Source organism: Lepidochelys kempii, chromosome 15, assembly GCF_965140265.1.
Source record: "Lepidochelys kempii isolate rLepKem1 chromosome 15, rLepKem1.hap2, whole genome shotgun sequence".
In the NCBI taxonomy this organism is placed as follows: domain Eukaryota; kingdom Metazoa; phylum Chordata; order Testudines; family Cheloniidae; genus Lepidochelys; species Lepidochelys kempii.
In genome coordinates this window covers 8,618,282-8,641,224 of record NC_133270.1, presented here as the reverse complement: position 1 = coordinate 8,641,224, position 22,943 = coordinate 8,618,282, and the positions used below count along the sequence as shown (strand labels likewise).

General features: G+C 45.3%; 1 protein-coding gene across 5 annotated transcripts in view; it reads right to left on the bottom strand.

Annotated features, from left to right (window-relative positions):
* Window positions 1-22,943, bottom strand: part of RNFT2 (ring finger protein, transmembrane 2) — a 40,812-nt gene that overhangs the window by 17,551 nt on the left and 318 nt on the right. For 2 of the 5 annotated variants that reach the window (XM_073313258.1, XM_073313257.1), the window contains exons 2-7: window positions 20,562-20,640; window positions 19,625-20,112; window positions 14,182-14,660; window positions 13,092-13,168; window positions 11,436-11,536; window positions 8,003-8,156 (exon numbers count right to left, since the gene is read on the bottom strand). In XM_073313258.1, coding sequence (XP_073169359.1) covers window positions 8,003-8,156; window positions 11,436-11,536; window positions 13,092-13,168; window positions 14,182-14,660; window positions 19,625-19,707 — 894 coding nt within the window. In that variant the 5' untranslated portion in view covers window positions 19,708-20,112; window positions 20,562-20,640. The remainder of the gene's footprint in view (window positions 1-8,002; window positions 8,157-11,435; window positions 11,537-13,091; window positions 13,169-14,181; window positions 14,661-19,624; window positions 20,113-20,561; window positions 20,641-22,943) is intronic. The other 3 variants (XM_073313260.1, XM_073313261.1, XM_073313259.1) reach the window with 3 other exon arrangements.

Genomic DNA, 22,943 nt, shown 5'->3' with positions numbered 1-22,943 from the left:
TCACACTATAGCAGAGGATTGGGAAAAACTTAGTCATGGAATGTGAGTTACACAAAAGAACCCTCCTGTGTCTCCCACACTGCGTCTAGGCCAACGCTGAAGCCACAGATGATGAGACAAACTATGGTGATGCCGTGAGGCGGGGAGGAAGCGAGTAAAGGGAGACTGAACTGAATGGAGCAGTGGAAGGGTGGCAATTTCAGGCACAGGGTCCAACCCTTCACCTTTGAAGCCAGTAGAGCATTTTAATGGGAGCAGGATCAGGCCTATAATGACAGAATGTAAATTACCCACAATGTTAAAAAGGCCTCTTTTTCCACCTAAAAAAGCCCAGTGGAGCAGAGCAGAAATTTAAATAGCAGCTGGGTTCCTAATTTCCACAGGAGTGGGGCTTGGCTGCCACCCCACATGCTGAAAGCTCTCCATTAAAAAAAAAAAAACCAACAAATATCATTTGGTTCAATATAAAATGAATTAAAGTAAATTAAACTGTAGGAGCCATGTGGCCTGTGAAGGCCTCCATTGTTGTACATCTATAAATGGCAGCTTTTCATCTTCACTGCTAAGGAACGACAGCTTGGTGGGTGTGGAATTAAAAGTAAATAAATAGAAGAGACACGCTTACTGAAGATTGCAGTTTAGAAAATCCCAGGTGCATGTGAGACTCCCCCATCCCCTTCCCATGTGGCTATTAAACAATCTTTGCTGCTCTTCCAGGGAATGGAATAAAGGGGAACAAACAAAAAAAAGAGAGAAAGATGCAAAAATGCGTGAGGTAAGAGAGAAAGGAACCAGGCTTCTACTAGGGACAAACTTCCATCCAAGGAATCTTGTTTGCTGGAGGCTTTTTAACAATTGATGGGGGCAACTTTTCTTCATGGCAAAAGGGCTTTCCTGGTCCTGTTTCGTATTATCCATCTTCCCCAGGAGAATCATGGAAACCAGAAGCTCCATTTAGAGGGGAGAAAATAAATACAAGGGGAAAAAAATCCAAGGGCTCAATTGTTTTAAAGCACTTTAATGAAATACTTATCACTCCTTTTAAAGATCTGGACCCAAATACTCCCAAATGTCCAGGGCGTTTAATATGGCCCATTGTGATTTGGGTCCTGGTCCTGAAAAGATTTATGCATGCACCAAGTCTGTGCCCTTGTGAGTAGTCCCAATGGTAGGTATTCAGCACCTCTGAAAGTCAGGGCTGAGCTATATAAAGTCGGCCACTCAGGACAGAATCCCCTTTTGAAAACTTGTAAGTGACTTATCAAAGGACGCAGTGTCAGAGATGAGATTAGAACTCAGGAATTCCTGGGTTCCTGGCCTGGATCAGACTACTACTCCATACCTCTTATCAACCTCTATTCCTCGTCTCCCTTCCAACCCAAGGATTTTCAACATGCCCAAGAGAAAGAGGAGAATGAGAGCATTAGAGAAAGCCACATAATGTTCAGAAAAGCCTGGGAACTTTGATGAAGGGTAGGAAAATCTTGAGGCGTGGCCAGAAGAGCCAGAGTAGTTTTGGACTCAGAAGGATGGGACTAATCTGAAAGTGACTGGTCTGAAGTCAAACTGAGAAAGATAAAAGCCTGTACATTAGGCCCCAATTACCAAGTTTCACTATAACCATTGCCGAACACCAGAGAGGCACTGCCAGCAAACACAGGAGAAAATCCCGGCCCACCCCCTTCCTTCTCCATGGTGTTGAAATATATCATCTCTTTCACTGGTGGCATGAGGTTTTCCACTCCTGCTCCTAGGCCTGGCAGCTGGAAACCACTGCTTTGATCAGGAAGAAGAATCCAGTAGCACCAGCATTATCTCATGGCAGCTGAAATAAGCATCCATCTCTCCACTCTGATTTTAAGTGGACATTCCTCTGGTAGCTTTCACCTTGAAGGATCCCAAAGCATTTTGCTACATTAGCCACATATAGATAAGACTCACCTCCCCCGTCAATGAAATCACAGACTCATAGAATATCAGGATTGGAAGGGACCTCAGGAGGTCATCTAGTCCCACCCCCTGCTCAAAGCAGGACCAATCCTCAACTAAATCATCCCAGCCAGGGCTTTGTCAAGCCGGGCCTTAAAAACTTCTAAGGAAGGAGATTCCGCCACCTCCCTAGGTAACGCATTCCAGGGCTTCACCACCCTCCTAGTGAAATAGTGTTTCCTAAATCCAACCTAGACCTCCCCTACTGCAACTTGAGACCACTGGAAATGGAAAGCAGCAGCTGTTTAAACTGCAAACAGCAATGCCATAATTATAATTTTGGGCAGAAAGTGAAGAATACCCTATCTGGCTGACATTGCAAGAGGAGCTGTCAGACTGTAAATACCTTGAATGGATTTTGGCCAAAACACAAAGAGTATGTCTACACTGCAAATGGGAGCATGCCTCCCAGCCTGGGGAGAGAGACACTTTCTAGGTTCACTTGAGCTAGTATGCTAAAAATAGCAGCATGGACATTGTGGCACAGGCTAGCCACTCAAACGTGGACCCTGGGGATTGCACTACTAGATCCACTAGCTACTAGATCGCACGCCCTGGTTCTCAGGGGTGACTTTAATTTTCCTGATATCTGCTGGGAGAGCAATACAGCGGTGCACAGACAATCCAGGAAGTTTTTGGAAAGCGTAGGGGACAATTTCCTGGTGCAAGTGCTAGAGGAGCCAACTGGGGGGGAGCTTTTCTTGACCTGCTGCTCACAAACCGGGAAGAATTAGTAGGGGAAGCAAAAGTGGATGGGAATCTGGGAGGCAGTGACCATGAGTTGGTCGAGTTCAGGATCCTGACACAGGGAAGAAAGGTAAGCAGCAGGATACGGACCCTGGACTTCAGGAAAGCAGACTTCGACTCCCTCAGGGAACGGATGGGTAGGATCCCCTGGGGGACTAACATGAAGGGGAAAGGAGTCCAGGAGAGCTGGCTGTATTTCAAGGAATCCCTGTTGAGGTTACAGGGACAAACCATCCCGATGTGTCGAAAGAATAGTAAATATGGCAGGCGACCAGCTTGGCTTAACGGTGAAATCCTAGCGGATCTTAAACATAAAAAAGAAGCTTACTAGAAGTGGAAGGTTGGACATATGACCAGGGAAGAGTATAAAAATATTGCTCGGGCATGTAGGAATGAAATCAGGAGGGCCAAATCGCACCTGGAGCTGCAGCTAGCGAGAGATGTTAAGAGTAACAAGAAGGGTTTCTTCAGGTATGTTGGCAACAAGAAGAAAGCCAAGGAAAGTGTGGGCCCCTTAATGAATGAGGGAGGCAACCTAGTGACAGAGGATGTGGAAAAAGCTAATGTACTCAATGCTTTTTTTGCCTCTGTCTTCACGAACAAGGTCAGCTCCCAGACTGCTGCGCTGGGCATCACAACATGGGGAATAGATGGCCAGCCCTCTGTGGAGAAAGAGGTGGTTAGGGACTATTTAGAAAAGCTGGACATGCACAAGTCCATGGGGCCGGACGAGTTGCATCCGAGAGTGCTAAAGGAACTGGCGGCTGTGATTGCAGAGCCATTGGCCATTATCTTTGAAAACTCGTGGCGAACGAGGGAAGTCCCGGATGACTGGAAAAAGGCTAATGTAGTGCCAATCTTTAAAAAAGGGAAGAAGGTGGATCCTGGGAACTACAGGCCTCAGCCTCACTTCAGTCCCCGGAAAAATCATGGAGCAGGTCCTCAAAGAATCAATCCTGAAGTACTTACATGAGAGGAAAGTGATCAGGAACAGTCAGCATGGATTCACCAAGGGAAGGTCATGCCTGACTAATCTAATCGCCTTCTATGATGAGATTACTGGTTCTGTGGATGAAGGGAAAGCAGTGGATGTATTGTTTCTTGACTTTAGCAAAGCTTTTGACACAGTCTCCCGCAGTATTCTTGTCAGCAAGTTAAAGAAGTACGGGCTGGATGAATGCACTATAAGGTGGGTAGAAAGTTGGCTAGATTGTCGGGCTCAACGAGTAGTGATCAATGGCTCCATGTCTAGTTGGCAGCCGGTGTCAAGTGGAGTGCCCCAGGGGTCGGTCCTGGGGCCGGTTTTGTTCAATATCTTCATAAATGATCTGGAGGATGGTGTGGATTGCACTCTCAGCAAATTTGCGGATGATACTAAACTGGGAGGAGTGGTAGATACACTGGAGGGCAGGGATAGGATACAGAGGGAGCTAGACAAATTGGAGGACTGGGCCAAAAGAAATCTGATGAGGTTCAATAAGGATAAGTGCAGGGTCCTGCACTTAGGACGGAAGAACCCAATGTACAGCTACAGACTAGGGACCGAATGGCTAGGCAGCAGTTCTGCGGAAAAGGACCTAGGGGTGACAGTGGACGAGAAGCTGGATATGAGTCAGCAGTGTGCCCTTGTTGCCAAGAAGGCCAATGGCATTTTGGGATGTATAAGTAGGGGCATAGCGAGCAGATCGAGGGACGTAATCGTCCCCCTCTATTCGACATTGGTGAGGCCTCATCTGGAGTAGTGTGTCCAGTTTTGGGCCCCACACTACAAGAAGGATGTGGATAAATTGGAAAGAGTCCAGCGGAGGGCAACAAAAATGATTAGGGGTCTGGAACACATGACTTATGAGGAGAGGCTGAGGGAACTGAGATTATTTAGTCTGCAGAAGAGAAGAATGAGGGGGGATTTGATAGGTGCTTTCAACTACCTGAGAGGTGGTTCCAGAGAGGATTGTTCTAGACTATTCTCAGTGGTAGAAGATGACAGAACAAGGAGTAATGGTCTCAAGTTGCAGTGGGGGAGGTTTAGGGTGGATATTAGGAAAAACTTTTTCACTAGGAGGGTGGTGAAACACTGGAATGCGTTGCCTAGGGAGGTGGTGGAATCTCCTTCCTTTGAGGTTTTTAAGGTCAGGCTTGACAAAGCCCTGGCTGGGATGATTTAATTGGGGATTGGTCCTGCTTTTGAGCAGGGGGTTGGACTAGATGACCTCCTGAGGTCCCTTCCAACCCTGATATTCTATGATTCTATGGACGGGCTTGTATTCAGGCAGGCAGCCTGTGTTGCAACATCCATTTTTGGTGTGGTAGACATACAAGCTTTGCTTGAGCTCTCTACCCAGGCTGGGAGGCATGCTTTCAGCTGCAGTGTAGACATACCTCAAGGTTGATGCATCTTAGGATCTTCAAAAAGAAAAGGAGGACTTGTGGCACCTTAGAGACTAACCAATTTATTTGAGCATAAGCTTTTGTGAGCTACAGCTCACTTCATCGGATGCATACTGTGGAAACTGCAGAAGACGTTATATACACAGAGACCATGAAACAATTATTATTTTAATAATATTTTAATATTATTAAGGTATTGTTTCATGGTCTCTGTGTATATAACGTCTTCTGCAGTTTCCACAGTATGCATCCAATGAAGTGAGCTGTAGCTCACGAAAGCTTATGCTCAAATAAATTGGTTAGTCTCTAAGGTGCCACAAGTCCTCCTGTTCTTTTTGCGAATACAGACTAACACGGCTGTTACTCTGAAACCTTAGGATCTTCACTACTCTTAAGTGGACGAGAGCTTGGGTTCTCCTCTGCCAGTGGGGCTTCCAGCATCTCAGTGCGCCCTAAAACTAAGCTGGGGCATCATCTCAGCAAAACCTGCTCGACTCCATCACTAATAGCACTTCCTGCAGTGTGCTGGGTTTTTCTTCGAGGTCTCCCATTCAGGTCTGATCCTGCTTAGTTTTCGAGATCAGAACAGATCACAGCCCCAAATGGTTTGACGGATGCAGAGAGAACAGTGTATGTGTGTGTGCGCGCAAACCCATGATTAAGTGATAGCAACAGAGCCTCAGATGTCAAGGGACAGAGAAACCATCAACAACATCTCAAGACAAAAATGGACGAAAAAAAATTGGAGAAATATCACTGTGCAGAAAAAGGTATTAAAAATGAAGCATCTGTGCTGCAAGCCATTATAGGCCCTTGACAGATGTGATCTTACCAGCCTCCCACTGTAGCTGCAAATAAAGACCCAGTCTCTTTCTTCTCCCCGGACAAGGATTAATGAGTACTTGGGATAGCTCTCAGACTAGCAAGCAAAGGCTGTGAACCTTTTCCAGTGCAGCAATTTATCTTGGGATGACTATTCACATCACTTTTTTTGCAAGCTGGATTATGCTCTGACCCAGCACATTAATCTCCCAAAATAAAATAATAACAATAATAGAAAAAAAAAGAACTGGACAATCGCCAGAGATAAATTAATAACCATCTCAAGTACCCCTGGTGCACAGGAACAAACAGCTCAACTCCCCTGCCACCCATCTTATTTGTAAGCATAACTATTCCTGCTTTAAAAATTCCCTTTAAGTGCTTTGCCTGAGACTTTCAGTGAGGGATGATGATAGTAATATCTTGCATTTATATAGTGTCTTTCATTCCAAAGGCCACCAAAGTGTCTCCTTACAAAATTTAACTGATCCACAAGCTCTACTTAACACATCCATCACTGGTGACGGGTTGGGGGTGGGGGCAAAGAGAACATGACAGCTCTAATAGTGAACAGGAACTTTACACAACTGTTTAGGACAGGAAGTGAAAAACCATCATACACTGAGACCTAGTCTACACACAGTTTCAGTATCGATGGAATAGGTTCAGTTAGGGATGCAATTTTCTACTGAAATAGTTAAATGGGTACTGCACCTGCTTTGGGTGCAAAGGTGCCAATATAGCTTTCCCCCTTCCCTTACAAGAATAAGCTATACCCATATAAGTCACCTTCAGACCCACATAACTGCATCCACACAGGAAGGAGGTGTTGTGCTGCTTTAACCTGTGTGCAGACAAACCTTTAGGGTGATATAAAGTAATTATTTAAGCTGGAATGTTCCCAGAACACTGGGGTTAACACATCTATTCTTGTAAAACTATAAAATAAAAAGAGTGTTACAGGTCTGCAGTGAACACAAGAGCTCAGAACCAGAGTTTCACATCTCATCCAAGAATCACAGCAGCATAATGTACCCTAAACATGCTGGGGGATTGGATAAGTACTGGCTCAGAAGGAAGAATACCAGCATCTCTGAAGATCAGCCCCCACCGGCCCCCCGGGGGGTGGGGGGCAGAGATCTCAGGTTCAGTGCCCAAAATTAGAAACTACTTTTTTTAAACAAACATTCACCTGCCATAAGAACTCAAATGCAAGAGCACTGAGATCCCGCATGCACATCAGGAAACCAAGTCCATAAAATGAAATGGATTCTAAACATGAAGTGACACTGGCCTGTTTAGTTTCATTGTACACAATGAGTGATGATAGAATTCAGGGTAAAAAACAAGAATGGTGAGGGAAGGGAGAGAGATTGTATCAATTAATAAGTACATATAACAGAGAAGTTTCTATCAGTTCTACAGTCAGTCAGAAAAATAACCCAGGAAAAATGGTGCAAAAATTTTACCAAAACTTTCCAGGATGTTTTCTTCCCTAACATCACATTTTCATCAAAATGTTGATATTTGAAAAATTGTGACCAGTTCTACTACATACATGGTAAATCAGATTTTTAAAATTCCATTTTAATAATTTAAGGTGTTATCAGTTACAAGGATACGGATGCTTGTCTTCCACAAAGCATGCAATTTTTATCACTTTAATCTACTGTTTTTCCAGCAGTGGGAGGAAGGGGGGGGGGGGGTTCTTCACAAAAGGCTACATAGTGCAAACTGCCCACAGCCTGTAGCAAGGGGCAGTGCTTCACTCTCACCCATTGTTGTTGGCTATAGCCCCACCTCCCCCCTTCCCTTTTTGGAGCAATATGCAGTTCTGGGAGGGAGGGAGCCAGCAGCCCTCACCCTACCTTGAACATAGGAGTGAAAATCTGTCTGGTCCTTGCACAAATCATGCAAGGGTTTGGGAAAATGGAGACTCCATTGCCTTTGCACACCCAGGCAAGGACCAAGCAGAATCTGTATCTAACCTCAGAGGCATAGTTTCATTGTGTGGCTCCCATCAGACAAGGACCAGGAAGAAAGCGGAGTCCTTTACCTTTGACTTGACAGCCAGAATGATTTTAGGCAGGGCAACGACCAGGCATTTCAAAGAGATGGTGAGATACTTCAGCACAAAGTCCGTGATCCCCACAGTCCACATCAGGTCAAAGAAATCCAGGCTCTCCAGGTTGGGTTTCAGAAATATCAGGCTGAAAAGCAGGACAGCAAGACCCAAACATTAATGAATGGCACATCATCTGCCCTTCATCAAAGCTCCAGTACAAAGAATGGGCCCAGGGACTCCACCAAACGTGAGCACAGGTTCTTAAGAGCAAGTGTAACAGGAGTAAGGTCAGCAGGTTAGTCCCATAGTCCCTCCGGGCCTTTGACCCAGGCCTGCTCTTATCCAGCCCCACTGACGTCAACGGCTTCAGACTTGCCCATTTTCAATAAAGGGAACATAGTCATCCACAAAGCCTATGGTGGAAATTAACCCCCTGCACTCCAGGCCGATATAAGAAACTTCCCTCCAGGGGGGTGTTCCCAATATCAGCAGCTCTGGTCTCCAAGTTTTCCCCCTCCATCCTATTCCTGAAGGAAAAGCCACCTACATCTCTCCATCTTTACACTGGGGAATGCTCTGAACCATGCACTCCACTGCAGTTCAGAGCCGCGCTGTGGGTCGTTGCCATTCCTCAGTCGGAACAGCACAGGCCAATCCAAGAGCACCGTGCTCTGTAGACCAGTCTTGAAGCCCCACAAAAGCACATTCTGGCAAAAGCAGAACTACTGCAGGTACAGTATTCTCCACAGCACCAAGCTGGCTGGGTATGCAGGGCAGGCATGTGACAAGGGTAGCATCGCATTAGACATAGAACGCTCAGGGCCGTTCAGCACGGGGTAATTGCACTGAGACAGTGCCTCACAAACTTCTGAGGCCGACTAAGAGCTGAGCTCTGTGAATCAGCATCGCCGATTGAAGCGCATGTATTCCAAACCTATAGAAAGTGGAATCCAAGCTCGGTCACAGATTCCAGCAAAGACAAACTAATGGGAGGTGGAGAGCAGTGACCCAGCAGGGCTCAGCATGCAGACCCTGCAGCTGCAAAGGATCCTGGGGCCGCAGAAACCAGCATGGTTCTGCTGCAGAGCGACAGAAGGCTGGATTCCAGGCGGCTGTTCAAGGTGTACATGCTCCATGTGCGGCATTCAGCCCAGCAGCTCACACTGAACAGGAAGGAGCGGGGCATGGGTGGGGTAGGGTCAGAGTATCCACTGCGGCACACATGATCTGATTAAGCCCCTCACATGCGTTGGGGACACATTAGGGAATGTGCAAGTCTACTTCAGCCATGGGCTAGAACAGCCTTCACAGAGCAGCAGAAAGATGCCTCTCTTTTTCCTCCTCCTGCCACCCCCCGTTCAGCAACTGGGGCTGGACACTGAGTTGAATATTTGCTCCCTTAGGTAGGAGGAGCCTAGGGTACCAGTATTTCAGGATATCACTGCATGGGGTACCAATTAAATCAGGACCTTCTTCAGCAGCCACAAGGGGCTTCTTGTTGCTATTACTGTCCACCAAGCTCTCTCATGTGAAAAGCAAAAACTTAACAAGAAAAACCCAAAACAAAAAGCCTGAGCATGAAATTAAAATACTCACAACTCTGGCACAGCACAACAGGTAAAATTAAACCCTAAAAACAGAAACAAAATCAGAGACTTAAATATTATTGTGGGCTAGGAAAATAAATACACAAAAACAGCAGCAAAATCAGGAAATGAAAAATAACTGAAAGGAACAAAAAGCAAATGGCAATTTCTAACCTCACAAGCCTGTGCAGGACTCCGGGCCCCAGTGCTGCCAGGGTCTCCACATAGACAGACCTCTCCATCCACACGGAGCACTGCTGAAGTCCAGGGGACTCTGCATGGGGCTGCTTGGCGGATCAGGCCTTGGTGTGGAACTCTTTGTCAGCCTTTTCAATATATTTAACCCTTTCACATCAACACACCACTCCCCAAAGAAAGGGGCACAATATTCCTGTTTTGCTGAAACTCTTTGAACTAACCTGCCCCTCTCCCAGCCCACCTCTGCTGTTCCTTTCCAAATCTGCCTGGCCTCATCAGCTCCCCCACACCTCCATCTCACCTTCCAGCTGCCCCATACCCCGATCATCATCCTCATCAGATCCCCCACACCCCATCTCACCCCCGCTGCTGCTCAGAGCCTCCCAGCAGCCTCCTTGCTGCCTTCTGTTTCCCAGCTGCCCACTATGGCAGCCTTTCCAGCACATTCTCTCAACCTGTTTCTCCTGTTCCACTCTGACCCAATCCTTCCCTCCAGAGCCTCTGAACTGCAACTTTCCCTACCATGTCCCTTCACTCGTCTGCTTCCAGTCTGATTCATACTACAGCAGCCCCTTCACTCCAAACACCCAGGCAGAATCCCAGATGAGAGTCATATTTTTTTAAAATAAAATAATTCAGAGTGTCGGGGTCAAATGAAACTCATTTTTCTCCAAGCAACAGTTAAAGACACAGGTATTTCTAATAACTGCTAATGACAAATTTGGTTTAATAAAGCAAATTCAGATGGGTGCCATGGTTCTGAGCGTACAAACGTTCTACCAGTCAATGTGCATTTTTTCCAGGGAAGAGATGGTTCTATTACCGCTGCCTTATCACAATTAAAAATAGAAACACTCTACCTGTGATGTCATCTAAGCTATTGTTGCTCATCTGATGCAAGACTGTTCAATACAATGCATAATCCAATGATTTCTTTAATATATACAGTTCCAAGTCTCAATCAACACTGTCAGTGGGACTCCCAAAACTTCCCTTGGGAAATTATTCCACAGGGGTACAGATCTCACTGTCAGACCAATTTTCTTAACGTTTGGCCTAAATTTGCCCTTGCATCATTTCACCCCATTTATCCTAGTTACACTTGCTTAGCCTAACTCCAATAGCTTCTCCTATTTTTAGCATTTAATTCTTCCTTTGTCACTGTAACAAGAGATTGACCCCAACCAAAACCCTCAGCTTCGGAAAAGTTGAGCTCCATAACTAAATTTGGAGACTGGCCCCTATTTGCACCGGATCCAAACACCCCCAAATGCTGGGAACATTTGGCTCTGGATCCAAATCTAAATGTTACTACTCAAGTCCATCTTTAGTAACAGAGTAAAAGCCTGATACATAGCAATGGAAAGAAGCCATTTTGGGAAGGGAAAATGAATGTCAGTATTATCATCTGGTTCCAGCACTCAGGCTCTCTATATCTCAATTACACCATGATAGAAAATTCCAGCTTCCATGGGCAAAAAGTGACCCGCATGCTTTCCCTCCATTTACTGTAGCAGAGATGGCAGATTCCATGGAACTACACTTTCATCTCATAAAAGTGTGAGAGAAGGTGGGCACCCTCTGTTCCACCCTGGCAATTACTGCCTGTTTCCACCAGGCAGGAGTTACCACATGCCCACCTGTTGTATAGCTGCTGGGAGCTGAAAGTGTAAAGCAAGTATAAGGTATTCCCCAGAAGGAAGGCCAGGATCCAGAAGACAATCAGCACCGACCTCTTCTCCTGAGCACAAACAAGAGGCAGACAAGACATATTCAAAAGTCTAAAGGGAACATGCATATTGTGCACAAAGCCTTTAACTGCTGAAAAATGTGAGACCAACCCAGGGGACAAACACACACTTCTGAGCATTCAGTAATTAGTTATTTACATGGGAGTGAGACATAAAAATAGGCAGCAAGGTACAGACATAGATAAACAGGACCAGAATCTGCTCTCGTTTACTTTATCAAGCACAGTTACTCCATTGAAATCAAGGGAATTACACTGGCAGAAATGGAGAGTCAGACCCACATAACCCAGTTTTCAAAGGTGGGTGCCTCAACAGGACATCCAAATCCTACATGCTTACACTCAGCTTGATAAGTAGGAGCAGATATGCTGTACCATAGGTCTGAGCTTCCATAAGCAGGATCTAGATGGCCTTATCAGGGGACACATTTGATAACTGGACCTATCACATCTAAACATGTAGCTTTCAAAACAATATATTACCTAGACTCTTTTAGACCATTATCATACCTAGAACATACTGCATAGAGCATGAATGGACAGTGTTTGGATGCAGGGTGGTTTCAGAGCATGTGATATAAGCAAGAAACAACCGAACAGATGAAAGAACCAACAGTAGCGTAAATTCTATATCTGTGAAGATGGGAATGAATGACAGAATATTAGATCCTAAACTCAGCACGTGTGAAGGTCTGAAGGTTGCCTCTTCTGAGCCTTGGACCAGCGTAATTTTGAGAAGGAAATTCCCCATTTGGGAGGGAAAATGAGAAAGAATTTTTCGGGCAGGTTTATTTAGTAAAAATGTGGCTCTGTGAAGCTGTTCAGAGGAATGCTAGATTGAGTCTTCAAGCTAACGTATTAATGGGCAGGGTAAGGTTTGGCAGTCAAATGTGCAAGACAGAGATAATTAATACCTAATTGAGCAATTTATCCCATCAGTCTGCATTTTGTCACATTTATTTCATTACCACATGTGCATAATTATATATTTATGCCACTCACATATCAGCTATATGAAAATGCAGCCCCAACCTGGCACTGCCATGCTGTTGAGATATCCCAATGAGACTATAAAACATGATACCTGAAGAAGCCAATTGGTTTATTTAAGATGTAACCAGAACACCAAGTATATTAATAAGTAATACTTCTATAGCATCTTTCGTCTGAAAATCTACAGGCTCTCTGTAAGCATTAATGAATTAAGCCTCACCACATCCTGGTGAAAGGGGCATTATTATCCATTGTTACATATAGGCAAACTGGGGCACATAGCTGTTGCTTGAAGTTGCACTGCAAATCAGTGACAGGGCCAGGAATAGAAACCAGTTCTGATTTTTCATTCTCTAATCACTATACCAGGCTTCCAGCAAGACAGGGAGGCTGTGTGGGGCAGGGAGGGAACAGAGTGTTCATATATGTAAAAAAAATCTGTGCACATTCATGGTTTCATCCACAAAGTGCAAGACAAGATCTGGCATCAGCATTATGTTGCATATTAAGAGCAATGTCTCAGGAACACCATAGAGCAAGATACCGTACCCACCTTCAAAGAGACCTGTTCTCGGAGAGTTGAGTTAGCATATGCAAATGTGCTGGCCATACCAATGCACACAGCAATCCCTGCAAGGAAAGACACGCATCAAAGGGCTGTTGAGCTGGGGAGGCAGTATTCACATTGTTAAATTATTTTATACTCAAAGTTTTAGGTTTAAAGCAAACAAACAAACAAACACCACACCTGTAACTGCTGGATATAGTGGGGGATGCTAACACACTGGCTGCTAAGCTCTGGAGAGCGGGGTTCAGATCACAAGCCAAATTAACGTGAATGTGTCATGGCCATTTCCAGTGCGTATATGCCCAGAAGCACAAGCTGCCACCCAGTCTAATACAATACTGAAGAAATGGCAGCCTCTGTTCAAGAGAGACCCAGGAACACAATAGCAAAGGCACTGCAGAGCATGCCTGAGTTGCACGAACAGAGCTAGGGAAGGAGAGAAGACTGGAATAGCAGCTGGTTCTGCAGATCAAGACTGAGGTGCACTGGCAACGCTATGTTGTGACCCACTAAGGGATCTGGATGCCCAATTCCCATTCAAATTAAAGGAAACTGGGTGCCTGAATCCTTTAGGCAGCTTTGAAAATCTCAGTTGTAAAGTTTAACTGGTGATCCCATCAGATCCCATCTCCCAGCTACCATCCTTCCAGCCAAGCACAATTTGAATCCCTTCTGAGACTTTCAGTACTACACAAGATCTGACCAGCAGAGGCTGCTGTAAGCATTCCCATCCCATCTGTCCCCTGGAGAGGTCTGAGTGAGAATGGAGAGGGGCAGGGAGAGAGACCAAGACAAGGAACAAAACAAGAGTCTGCCACATGGCAGGACAGGACATAAAACATGGACCTCACACAGCTGTAACAGCTAGTAATGACATTAAAGGGGAAGAAAAGTCAAGATGCCTAAAGACAGGTAGCTTCACCCCTGACCGCCTAGGTCCCCTTTACCCACTGAATTTGCTACCTCTAAGAATTCTTACAGAGATGAACACAGCAGACACTGCGGCAGGACACAGTTGCTGAATCACCCTCTCTCAACCTTGGAACCAAATCAAAATGGCGAGTTGGCTGCTTACCAAGCTTATGCTGGAAACAAACTTTAGCCAGGAGTATCAGGATGAAGGGAAGCCCCTTCTGGAGCCAGCAGATCACAGCCTTCAGCTCCGAGAGGGCAGGGGCAGGAGTCCCAGGCTGGTCCTCAGGATTGTCTTCTGCGTGTCCGTGTCGGTCTCCACTAGCCATGTGCAGCAGAGAGGATCCCCGATGGTGGCCATGGTGATAGTGATGGGGCTGCTGCCGGTGGTGGAATGGAGCTCCTTCTGTTCGGCTGGACCCTTCTTCCCTTGGGGCTGGCATCTGAATGAACACATCCCCGCCTCCTGCTGAGGAACCCAGGACCAAACCTGACTGGAATGGGGTAGTTGGGATGGTACCAGATGGGATGCCTGCCAGCCCCGAGAAGAGCTGCTGGGGTGAGGGAGTTTCGGACTTCAAACCTTCGAAAACTCCACCTTCCTCCACGCTGGTCTCAGAACTGACCGTCTGACTCCGGCTTCTGCAATGGGGAGAGAGACCCCACAGCAGGAACCATCAAACAACCAGCTGTGCACTGGGAAAAGCATCCTCCTGATTCTCCAGAGCACCGAGGCTGGATTCGATTCACCTTGGCATGGCTGGAGTCGTTAGGCAGTTCAATGGTGCTGGTCAAATACTGTTGCTTCCCCCACCCCCGTATGGGTCATAAAGTTCCTGAGCTCCTCGCTGGCTTTTTAAATCAGTGTTGGAGGGTTCCCAAAAACAGCTCAGTTACCGGCCAATTCAAAACTGTACATCATCTCTAAAATGGTTTTGATAGTAAACACATAGTGTATGCAAAACACCGTGGGCGGTGGTGTACATTTTTTATCGGTACGAATCTGAGATGGCCACACTACCCACGAGTGAATTAACTGTGTCATCCCAAATAAATGACCTAACAGCTCCACTTGCCAGGCTCTTCCCACTTTATTTAAGGGTGACCAACTGCCATCCTGGCACTGTCTGGAGGGAAAGCCAAATGACAACAACATGGGTGTAGGCTACCCCACTCCTAAAATAGAAGAGGTTAAAAGCAGCTCTGGAGAGGGCTGTGGCTGGCTGATTGGGGAAGCAGCCGCAGCTGGGCCACACCCCAATCAGGCCCCAGCTGGCCTGTATAAAAAGGCTGTGAGCCAGAGGCCCAAGGAGTCTCTCTCCAGGCTGGGAGAGAGCAGGGCCTGGCTGCCTGCCTGACAGGGGTCTGAGGGTGGCGCAGTGCTGGGGAAGGAGCAGGCTGAGCGGGGCGCTCCAGGCGGCAACTCCCCAGGCTGTAGGGCCTAGTCCAAGGCAGAGGAAGACAGTGGGTCCGAACACCCTTGCCTATGATGAGTGGCCTTTACACTGCCGTCTGCCCCAGGGAGCAACAGCTTGGTGATGACTGGCACTAGCCCAGACTGAGGCAAGGTGGGAACAGTGGGTTGGGGATTCCCCAGGAAGGGGAGACCCAGAGGCAGAGTGTGGGGGTACTGCCAGGGGGCAGAACCCCAGAGAAAGGGGCACCAGGGTCTGTGAGGGACACAGGGGCCAGAGCTGTGTGGATCACCAGCCTGCAGAGGGTGCTCCAGGCTGGAAAAGAGCTAATTCCCAACGACCAGCAGGAGGCGCCGCAGGGGTGAGTCTGCCCCTTCACAATGGGGTAGAAAAGCCAGAAAGAGCAACTTCCCTGTCACATGACCCAACAGGGGATTTAAGGGAAGAGACTATCCACCTGCATTTGTTTTGGTGGTGCACATAAATTTCATGTTTCACTGATAAATTATGCCCTGAGACAAGGGTCTGAAACAGACTTCAGCACAGCATTTGTCCCTTCCTGTGCTGGGGATACAGCCCACCCTACAGAGAGTTTCCAAGAAGAAGTTCAGGAATCTCATTATTTCATCCTAATGCCACATGTCAAAGGAAAATATGCTCTGTTTGTCTGTGCTCAGTGGCATGGCTCTACAGTGAATGCATGGAAGGTCTGACCCCATGTGACAGAGGAGACAATTCCCAAAGCAAGTCGCTAGCGAAGAAAATGCCCAGTGCAAAGTAAACACTTATAAACACTGACAGAGAGAGTAAAGAATAAATACAAAGATCAGCAATAGGTTGAACCCACAAATAGACACTCAGTGCAGCGCTACAGTCTCTCCGGATCCTAATCCCTGGAAGCCTCCAATTTTAGAAACAGTGATCACGAGCTGAGATTACACAGGCGCATACAGTGCCCACACCTTCCCGTAGCCCATCTCTCCCCCCCGAGCCCATAACGCTCCCTAGACCTCTTACTTGGCACACAGCTTTGCCTTTCATCTTGCTCTGGAACCAGCTCCAGCTCCCTCTTGGGCACTTTCCCACTAAGCGAGCTCTAAACAAGGCTTTTCATAGTCACACCCCACTCCCAGAGTCTCTGTGCAGGCACCCGCAAAGACTCAAAGCAACCAGATACTGTACCTTTTTCTATGGTTCAGAATTAACCAGATACATACTGGATGACACACTTAATGCCTTGAATCAGGGTGGGACACCAGTAGCAATTCTGTATTTATCTCCAAAAACATAAACATCGACAATATAACATAGCTGGGGCAGCTCCATATGCCAATCAAGTACACTGATGTTGTTTGGAACAATGCTATTAAGACTCATGATTATTCCTCCAGCAGGGAAGAGGTTAACTAGCCACTAGTTAAAAAGGGATACTGTGAAGGTAAACATTATGGGTGAAATCTTGGCTCTCCTGAAGTCAATAGGAGCTTTGCCACTGACTTCAATGGGACCAGTATTTCTATATATACATATATATATATTTAAATAACCCTTGCCCATTAGTTAGTGAAAGTTAGTGAAAATATTTGATTGTATTAAAAATGAAAGTTTTTAAAGTCCAGTTTACTTTACATTGCTTACTTTTTGTATTTGATAATGATACAAATCCTGAATTTGTACAGCACCTTTCATGCTAATCAATCCCAAAGTGCTTTACACATTTTTTACTGACTGGGGGCAAGCCTCACCTCATGTCAGAAGGCCCATGCAACATCCTATTAACCACTCAGCTCCCAAAACCTCTGTTCCAGTGCTCAGCCCACACACCAGACTATATGCCAGGTAGGATCATGGGAAGTGTGAGGTGACAAAACTAGAGGTTGGCCAAGAACATGAAAATAATTTAACAAGTGCAGAAGAGACAGGCCATGTATTTCTAAAAGAAAAGTTACTCTCCTGTCAGAATTTGACCAGGAGACCAGATTTAACCTGCTCTTGTGAAAAGTATTATGATCATTAAGTATTCCATAAGTGGTCAGGATCTTTTGCTTCACATTTCACTTCACAGACATTTCCCTCAACTTCACAGAAAAATGAGACTGGTTAGTTTCACTTTTGTTTCTGATTAATTTCATTTCCCATTCTTATGCACTAGCTCAAGAAAAATTTAACATTGAAAACCACCACCACAATAAACCTGTGTTCACTGAAGATATAAAAAAAGATTAAAAATAGAGGAGGCATACCTTTATCTAACCATGTACAAAGGGATAAACCCTGGTTTAAAGAAGGTCTCAGGGACCATCCAAAATCTTCATAAAATTTGGGGTTGTGCTAACCGGGAGTTTCAGTCTACTGAAGCACCTAAGCTCCAAGGAGTTGCAGGTAAGTTCTTAAGGAGTTCCACAAGAACATTTCAAGAACATAGCTGTAGAGGACCTCCAATCCTACAGAAAGAAAAGGAGTACTTGTGGCACCTTAGAGACTAACCAATTTATCTGAGCATGAGCTTTCGTGAGCTACAGCTCACTTCATCGGATGCATACCGTGGAAACTGCAGCAGACTTTATATACACACAGAGACCATAAAACAATACCTCCTCCCACCCCACTGTCCTGCTGGTAATAGCTTATCTAAAGTGATCATCAAGTTGGGCCATTTCCAGCACAAATCCAGGTTCTCTCACCCTCCACCCCCCCACACACAAACTCACTCTCCTGCTGGTAATAGCCCATCCAAAGTGACAACTCTCTACACAACGTGCATGATAATCAAGGTGGGCCATTTCCTGCACAAATCCAGGTTCTCTCACCCCCTCACCCCCCTCCAAAATACCCACACACAAACTCACTATCCTGCTGGTAATAGCTCATCCAAAGTGACCACTCTCCCTACAATGTGCATGATTATCATGCACATTGTAGGGAGAGTGGTAATCAAGGTGGGCCATTTCCAGCACAAATCCAGGTTTTCTCACCCCCCCCACCCCCATATACACACTGTGTATGGGGGTGGGGGGGTGAGAAAACCTGGATTTGTGCTGGAAATGGCCCACCTTGATTACCACTCTCCCTACAATGTGCATGATAATACACGTGTGTGTATGGGGGTGGGGGGGGTGAGAAAACCTGGATTTGTGCTGGAAATGGCCCACCTTGATTATCATGCACATTGTAGGGAGAGTGGTCACTTTGGATGAGCTATTACCAGCAGGAGAGTGAGTTTGTGTGTGGGTTTTTTGGAGGGGGGTGAGAGAACCTGGATTTGTGCAGGAAATGGCCCACCTTGATTATCATGCACGTTGTGTAAAGAGTTGTCACTTTGGATGGGCTATTACCAGCAGGAGAGTGAGTTTGTGTGTGGGGGGGTGGAGGGTGAGAGAACCTGGATTTGTTCTGGAAATGGCCCAACTTGATGATCACTTTAGATAAGCTATTACCAGCAGGACAGTGGGGTGGGAGGAGGTATTGTTTTATGATCTCTGTGTGTATATAAAGTCTGCTGCAGTTTTCACGGTATGCATCCGATGAAGTGAGCTGTAGCTCACGAAAGCTCATGCTCAAATAAATTGGTTAGTCTCTAAGGTGCCACAAGTACTCCTTTTCTTTTTGCGAATACAGACTAACACGGCTGTTACTCTGAAATCAATCCTGCAGAGTTTACTTCCAAATCTTCAGCACTTAGGATCCCCACAGGACAATAGCCTAAAGTTCTTTTATGGAGTTTAGAACTTCCACAAAAGTAGAGCCTCAGTCAGTAAAATCTTGATGGACATAACTCTGGCTTATCTGAAATTTGGTTATCAGGAGTTTGAGCTAGGCCGAATTTGAAAAATGTTTAACTGTATGTATACAAAACTAAATGTTGGGCCTAAACTATGTTGACCATGTCTCTTTAATAAACAAACTGTAGGAACCATGGCGTAGGATTTGCAATAGTGGATTGGCCCACGGGGTCATCTGATCTGATATTCTGCACTGGGTCATGACAAATGGTTTCACTTTTCTATGAAACATCAACTACCTCCCAATGTATCAGCAAGCTTTGCCATGTTATAGATAAAGAAGGAATATCTTCCGTTAACCCTGAAGCTTTTACCTTCTAAAAAGGTATGAGATACACCAAACAAATTAATCAGAATATTGCCTATTGGAGAGGAATGTGGAAGAAACATGAGAGGAAAGAAGACTTACCTTTCCGGAGGAAGGCTATCAGTGTTGCTGCTGTGCCGTCTCTGCATTTTCCTTAACACCTTGAAACACAGCACACTCAACATTAACGTTGCAGATCAGCAATCCCCAGCGGGACTAGTAACAAAGGCCCAGAGGGTCAGAGAGCTGTGACACCCATTCACCCAGTGACATGGTTAGCAAAAATCACCTGCTTCTCTGAACAGTGGTTCAGCAGTGTATCAGTTTTTTTGGCACACTAGCAAAAAACAACTCTTGAAAGGTATTCCGCTGACATTCGGTAGCGCACAGAAACAGCTCTCCAGTCGGGGCAGGAAGGAGCCAGATCACATTCTATAGCACCAGTAACAAAGTTGAAAGTCACAGGGACTTTAGAATCCTACGATGAGATGACCTGAGAAGGGACTCCAGGACAACCGACAGTAACCCTAGTTGTGACATACAAATTGGCTGTTTTCTGTCTAGGAATAAGATCTTTTCCTCCTCTTCTTCTGAAGGAGTTTTCAGGGCAATGTAAAGCACAACAGGAGAGGGGGGAAAAAAGTAATATTTTATGAAAAATGCAGTCATATCAGGACAACACAGTTTTATTTTTTGCTACATAGTGCATCCCTGGTAAATCACATAATTCACACTAGCAAACTTTCCAGGCTTCCCTTAAATATGTGCATATATGAAAGATCAGATAATCTTTTGGGCACTGTCAAGTTATTTAATAAACTAGGGTCTGGCGTAGGAGAAGAATAAGCACAGAGATTATAATAACCTTAGACTCTTGGCTATAATAGCCTTTCACAGAATTGGGATGAGGTTTTATTTATTTTTTATTCTCTTTCAGGCAGCAAGTTGGAGTCCATGAAACTATTTTTCTTAAATAATCATTCTGCTTGTTGACTTAAATCACTTTGATTTAACTCAATCCACCCTAGTAAAGACATACCTTTATTCTGGTGATATTTCCCAACTCTCCCTCAAGTATCCTAAGCTTGTTTGACGTGTAGCCTATACTTCGTGGGAAGCTATAGAAGAAAAAAAAAGATTTAACTTCAAAATTTTTTCTGCTCATTTTGCCTTTGTTGCCATATTCCTCATCCCTCATTCTTTATTCCTAAGGCCACACATGGAAACAGAATAAACATTTCTTTGGCCAAAAAGCAAAAGGCCATGCAAATTGTATCAAATACAGACTTTATCCATTACATTAAAAAATCCTGGTCCTCCAACTTACAACACGTGAGCCGACGGATGCACATACAGGGAAGTCAGTGGGGCTAGGTGCAGGCAAAGGAGTCCATCTGCATATTGTAAGATGCAGGAGCAGGGTCAAAATAAATACTTTACATAGAACCTTTCCTCCCAAAGCATTTCACAAGATTATATATATACACATAAAGATACACATATTCCCCCCCCCCCATATACATCTCAAGGCTGAAATGCAGCCAGCTCAAAGGTGGAGCTAAGTGACAAACCAATGAGGAGAGAAGAATATTTTGGCTAGAATACACAAGCAGATGCCTGTACTATTAAAGAGTACCAAAGGATTTTGATATCTACAAAACCCAGAGAGGACCTTGGTTTGTAAAGACTGATCCTGAAGATTACAGTTTACTGTGCATGTCTTTGTCCTATACCTCAGAAGGATGAAGGGCTGGATAAGAGTCAATAGCAAGAAGAGGATCTCAGCATTTCAAACAGCCATTCCATCTGACATTCTTTTACTGAATATTTTCATAATTAGAGAGAGAGAGAGTTGGGAAAACCACAAATTGCCTACTAATATGGCTGAAACTACATTATACAGAGAGTACACAGATGGGCTGACAGACTCGTGAGCTTCAAGAAAGTAATTCCATTCAGGAGCTTTGGTGACTCTCTAAACCACAAGGACTGTTCTGATTACAAACATCTTCTTTGTAACTCATGGCAGCCCTTTGTTTATATACATTTTTGAATCCAAGGTTGTGTTTTAGGGTTCAGAATATATTATAAAAGATACCCCGCCCCCTCCCCGCAAATAAAATTGAAGCTGCAATCATGGTGACAGTACTTAGCATTTTAACAATAATTTACCTTTTCTCCCCCCCGATGCTGTGTAAATGTTAACCCATTCTCACAACACCCCTGCAAGCTACATACACAATATTACCCCCCTTTTACAAATGGAGTGAGACAGAGAGTGGTTAAGTGACTTGCCCAAGGCCTCAGTCTGATCCATGCAAGCAGATTCCTGTGCCTATGCACAGCCACAGGGCTCCACGTTATAGCAGAGATCTGCCCATGCAGGTCTGATCGCAGGATGAGAGCAGAAGTCAGTGTGAGAACTCAGGAGTTCCTGACCCCTCTCCCAGCCCTGAGCTCAGTCTGTTGGGGCACCATTAGCTTGTGCTATAGGGTGACTATCCATCAATTTGTCTTTGCAAATGTTTTCCCCTACCAAAGCCAAGCATGGTCCTTTGCAGAGGGACGTCCTTTTAGGCATCAGCCATAGTGGGGGCAGTAAAGAGAACCGCAAAGTGTTAGGAACCAAGACTAACTCGGGATCCAATAGGACAGCTGATCTTTGGCCTTGTACCCAGTACTACAAACCGAAGGCCAGATACCATTGGGGTAGATACCATCTCAAAAGATACCTAACTTAAACACTGAATGATTGAGTTGTGTCTGGATTTGGCAGTTCCACATCCTGTTGTGACATATGGTAATTTTGCACCTGCTGTGCCATATGCACACTAGCATTTATACCAGGAAAAAACAAACCAGGCTACATACTTCTTGCTAACAGAGGACTTTGGATAGTCAAAGATTGCACAGTATTCCAATGTTCACATCCCAGGCAAAGAGTACCATACTAATTAGGTATAAGAACAGCATGCTCTAAGGGGTCATATTTGCAAAATAAATTGTTTTTATTTTTATTATTTGTATTTCAGTACTAACTAGAAGCCCCAGTCAAGGACTAAGGCACCATTGTGCTAGGTGCTGTACAAACACAGAATAAAAAGCAGACATGCAAACCTTCTTGTCTGTTTATTATGCACACACACAACAGGGCAGGCCTGTCCCGATGCCTCACAATACGCTGCAATTTGAAGCTAACCTAACAAGGGTAAGGCTGCAGAGTGTTTGATCTGATGACCGACTATTTTCTCTGGCTGCGCTCAGGCTTCCCCAGCTATTACGAGATTTGACAAATGAAACTTGTGATGAAGGAGGTGGCTAAACAATTGCGGGGGGGTGGGGGGGGGGTTGGGTAGGGAAGGAGAGGAGAGGAGTCTCCCCCTTCTTTGAACGCAGCAGCACAATAAACACGGATACCACA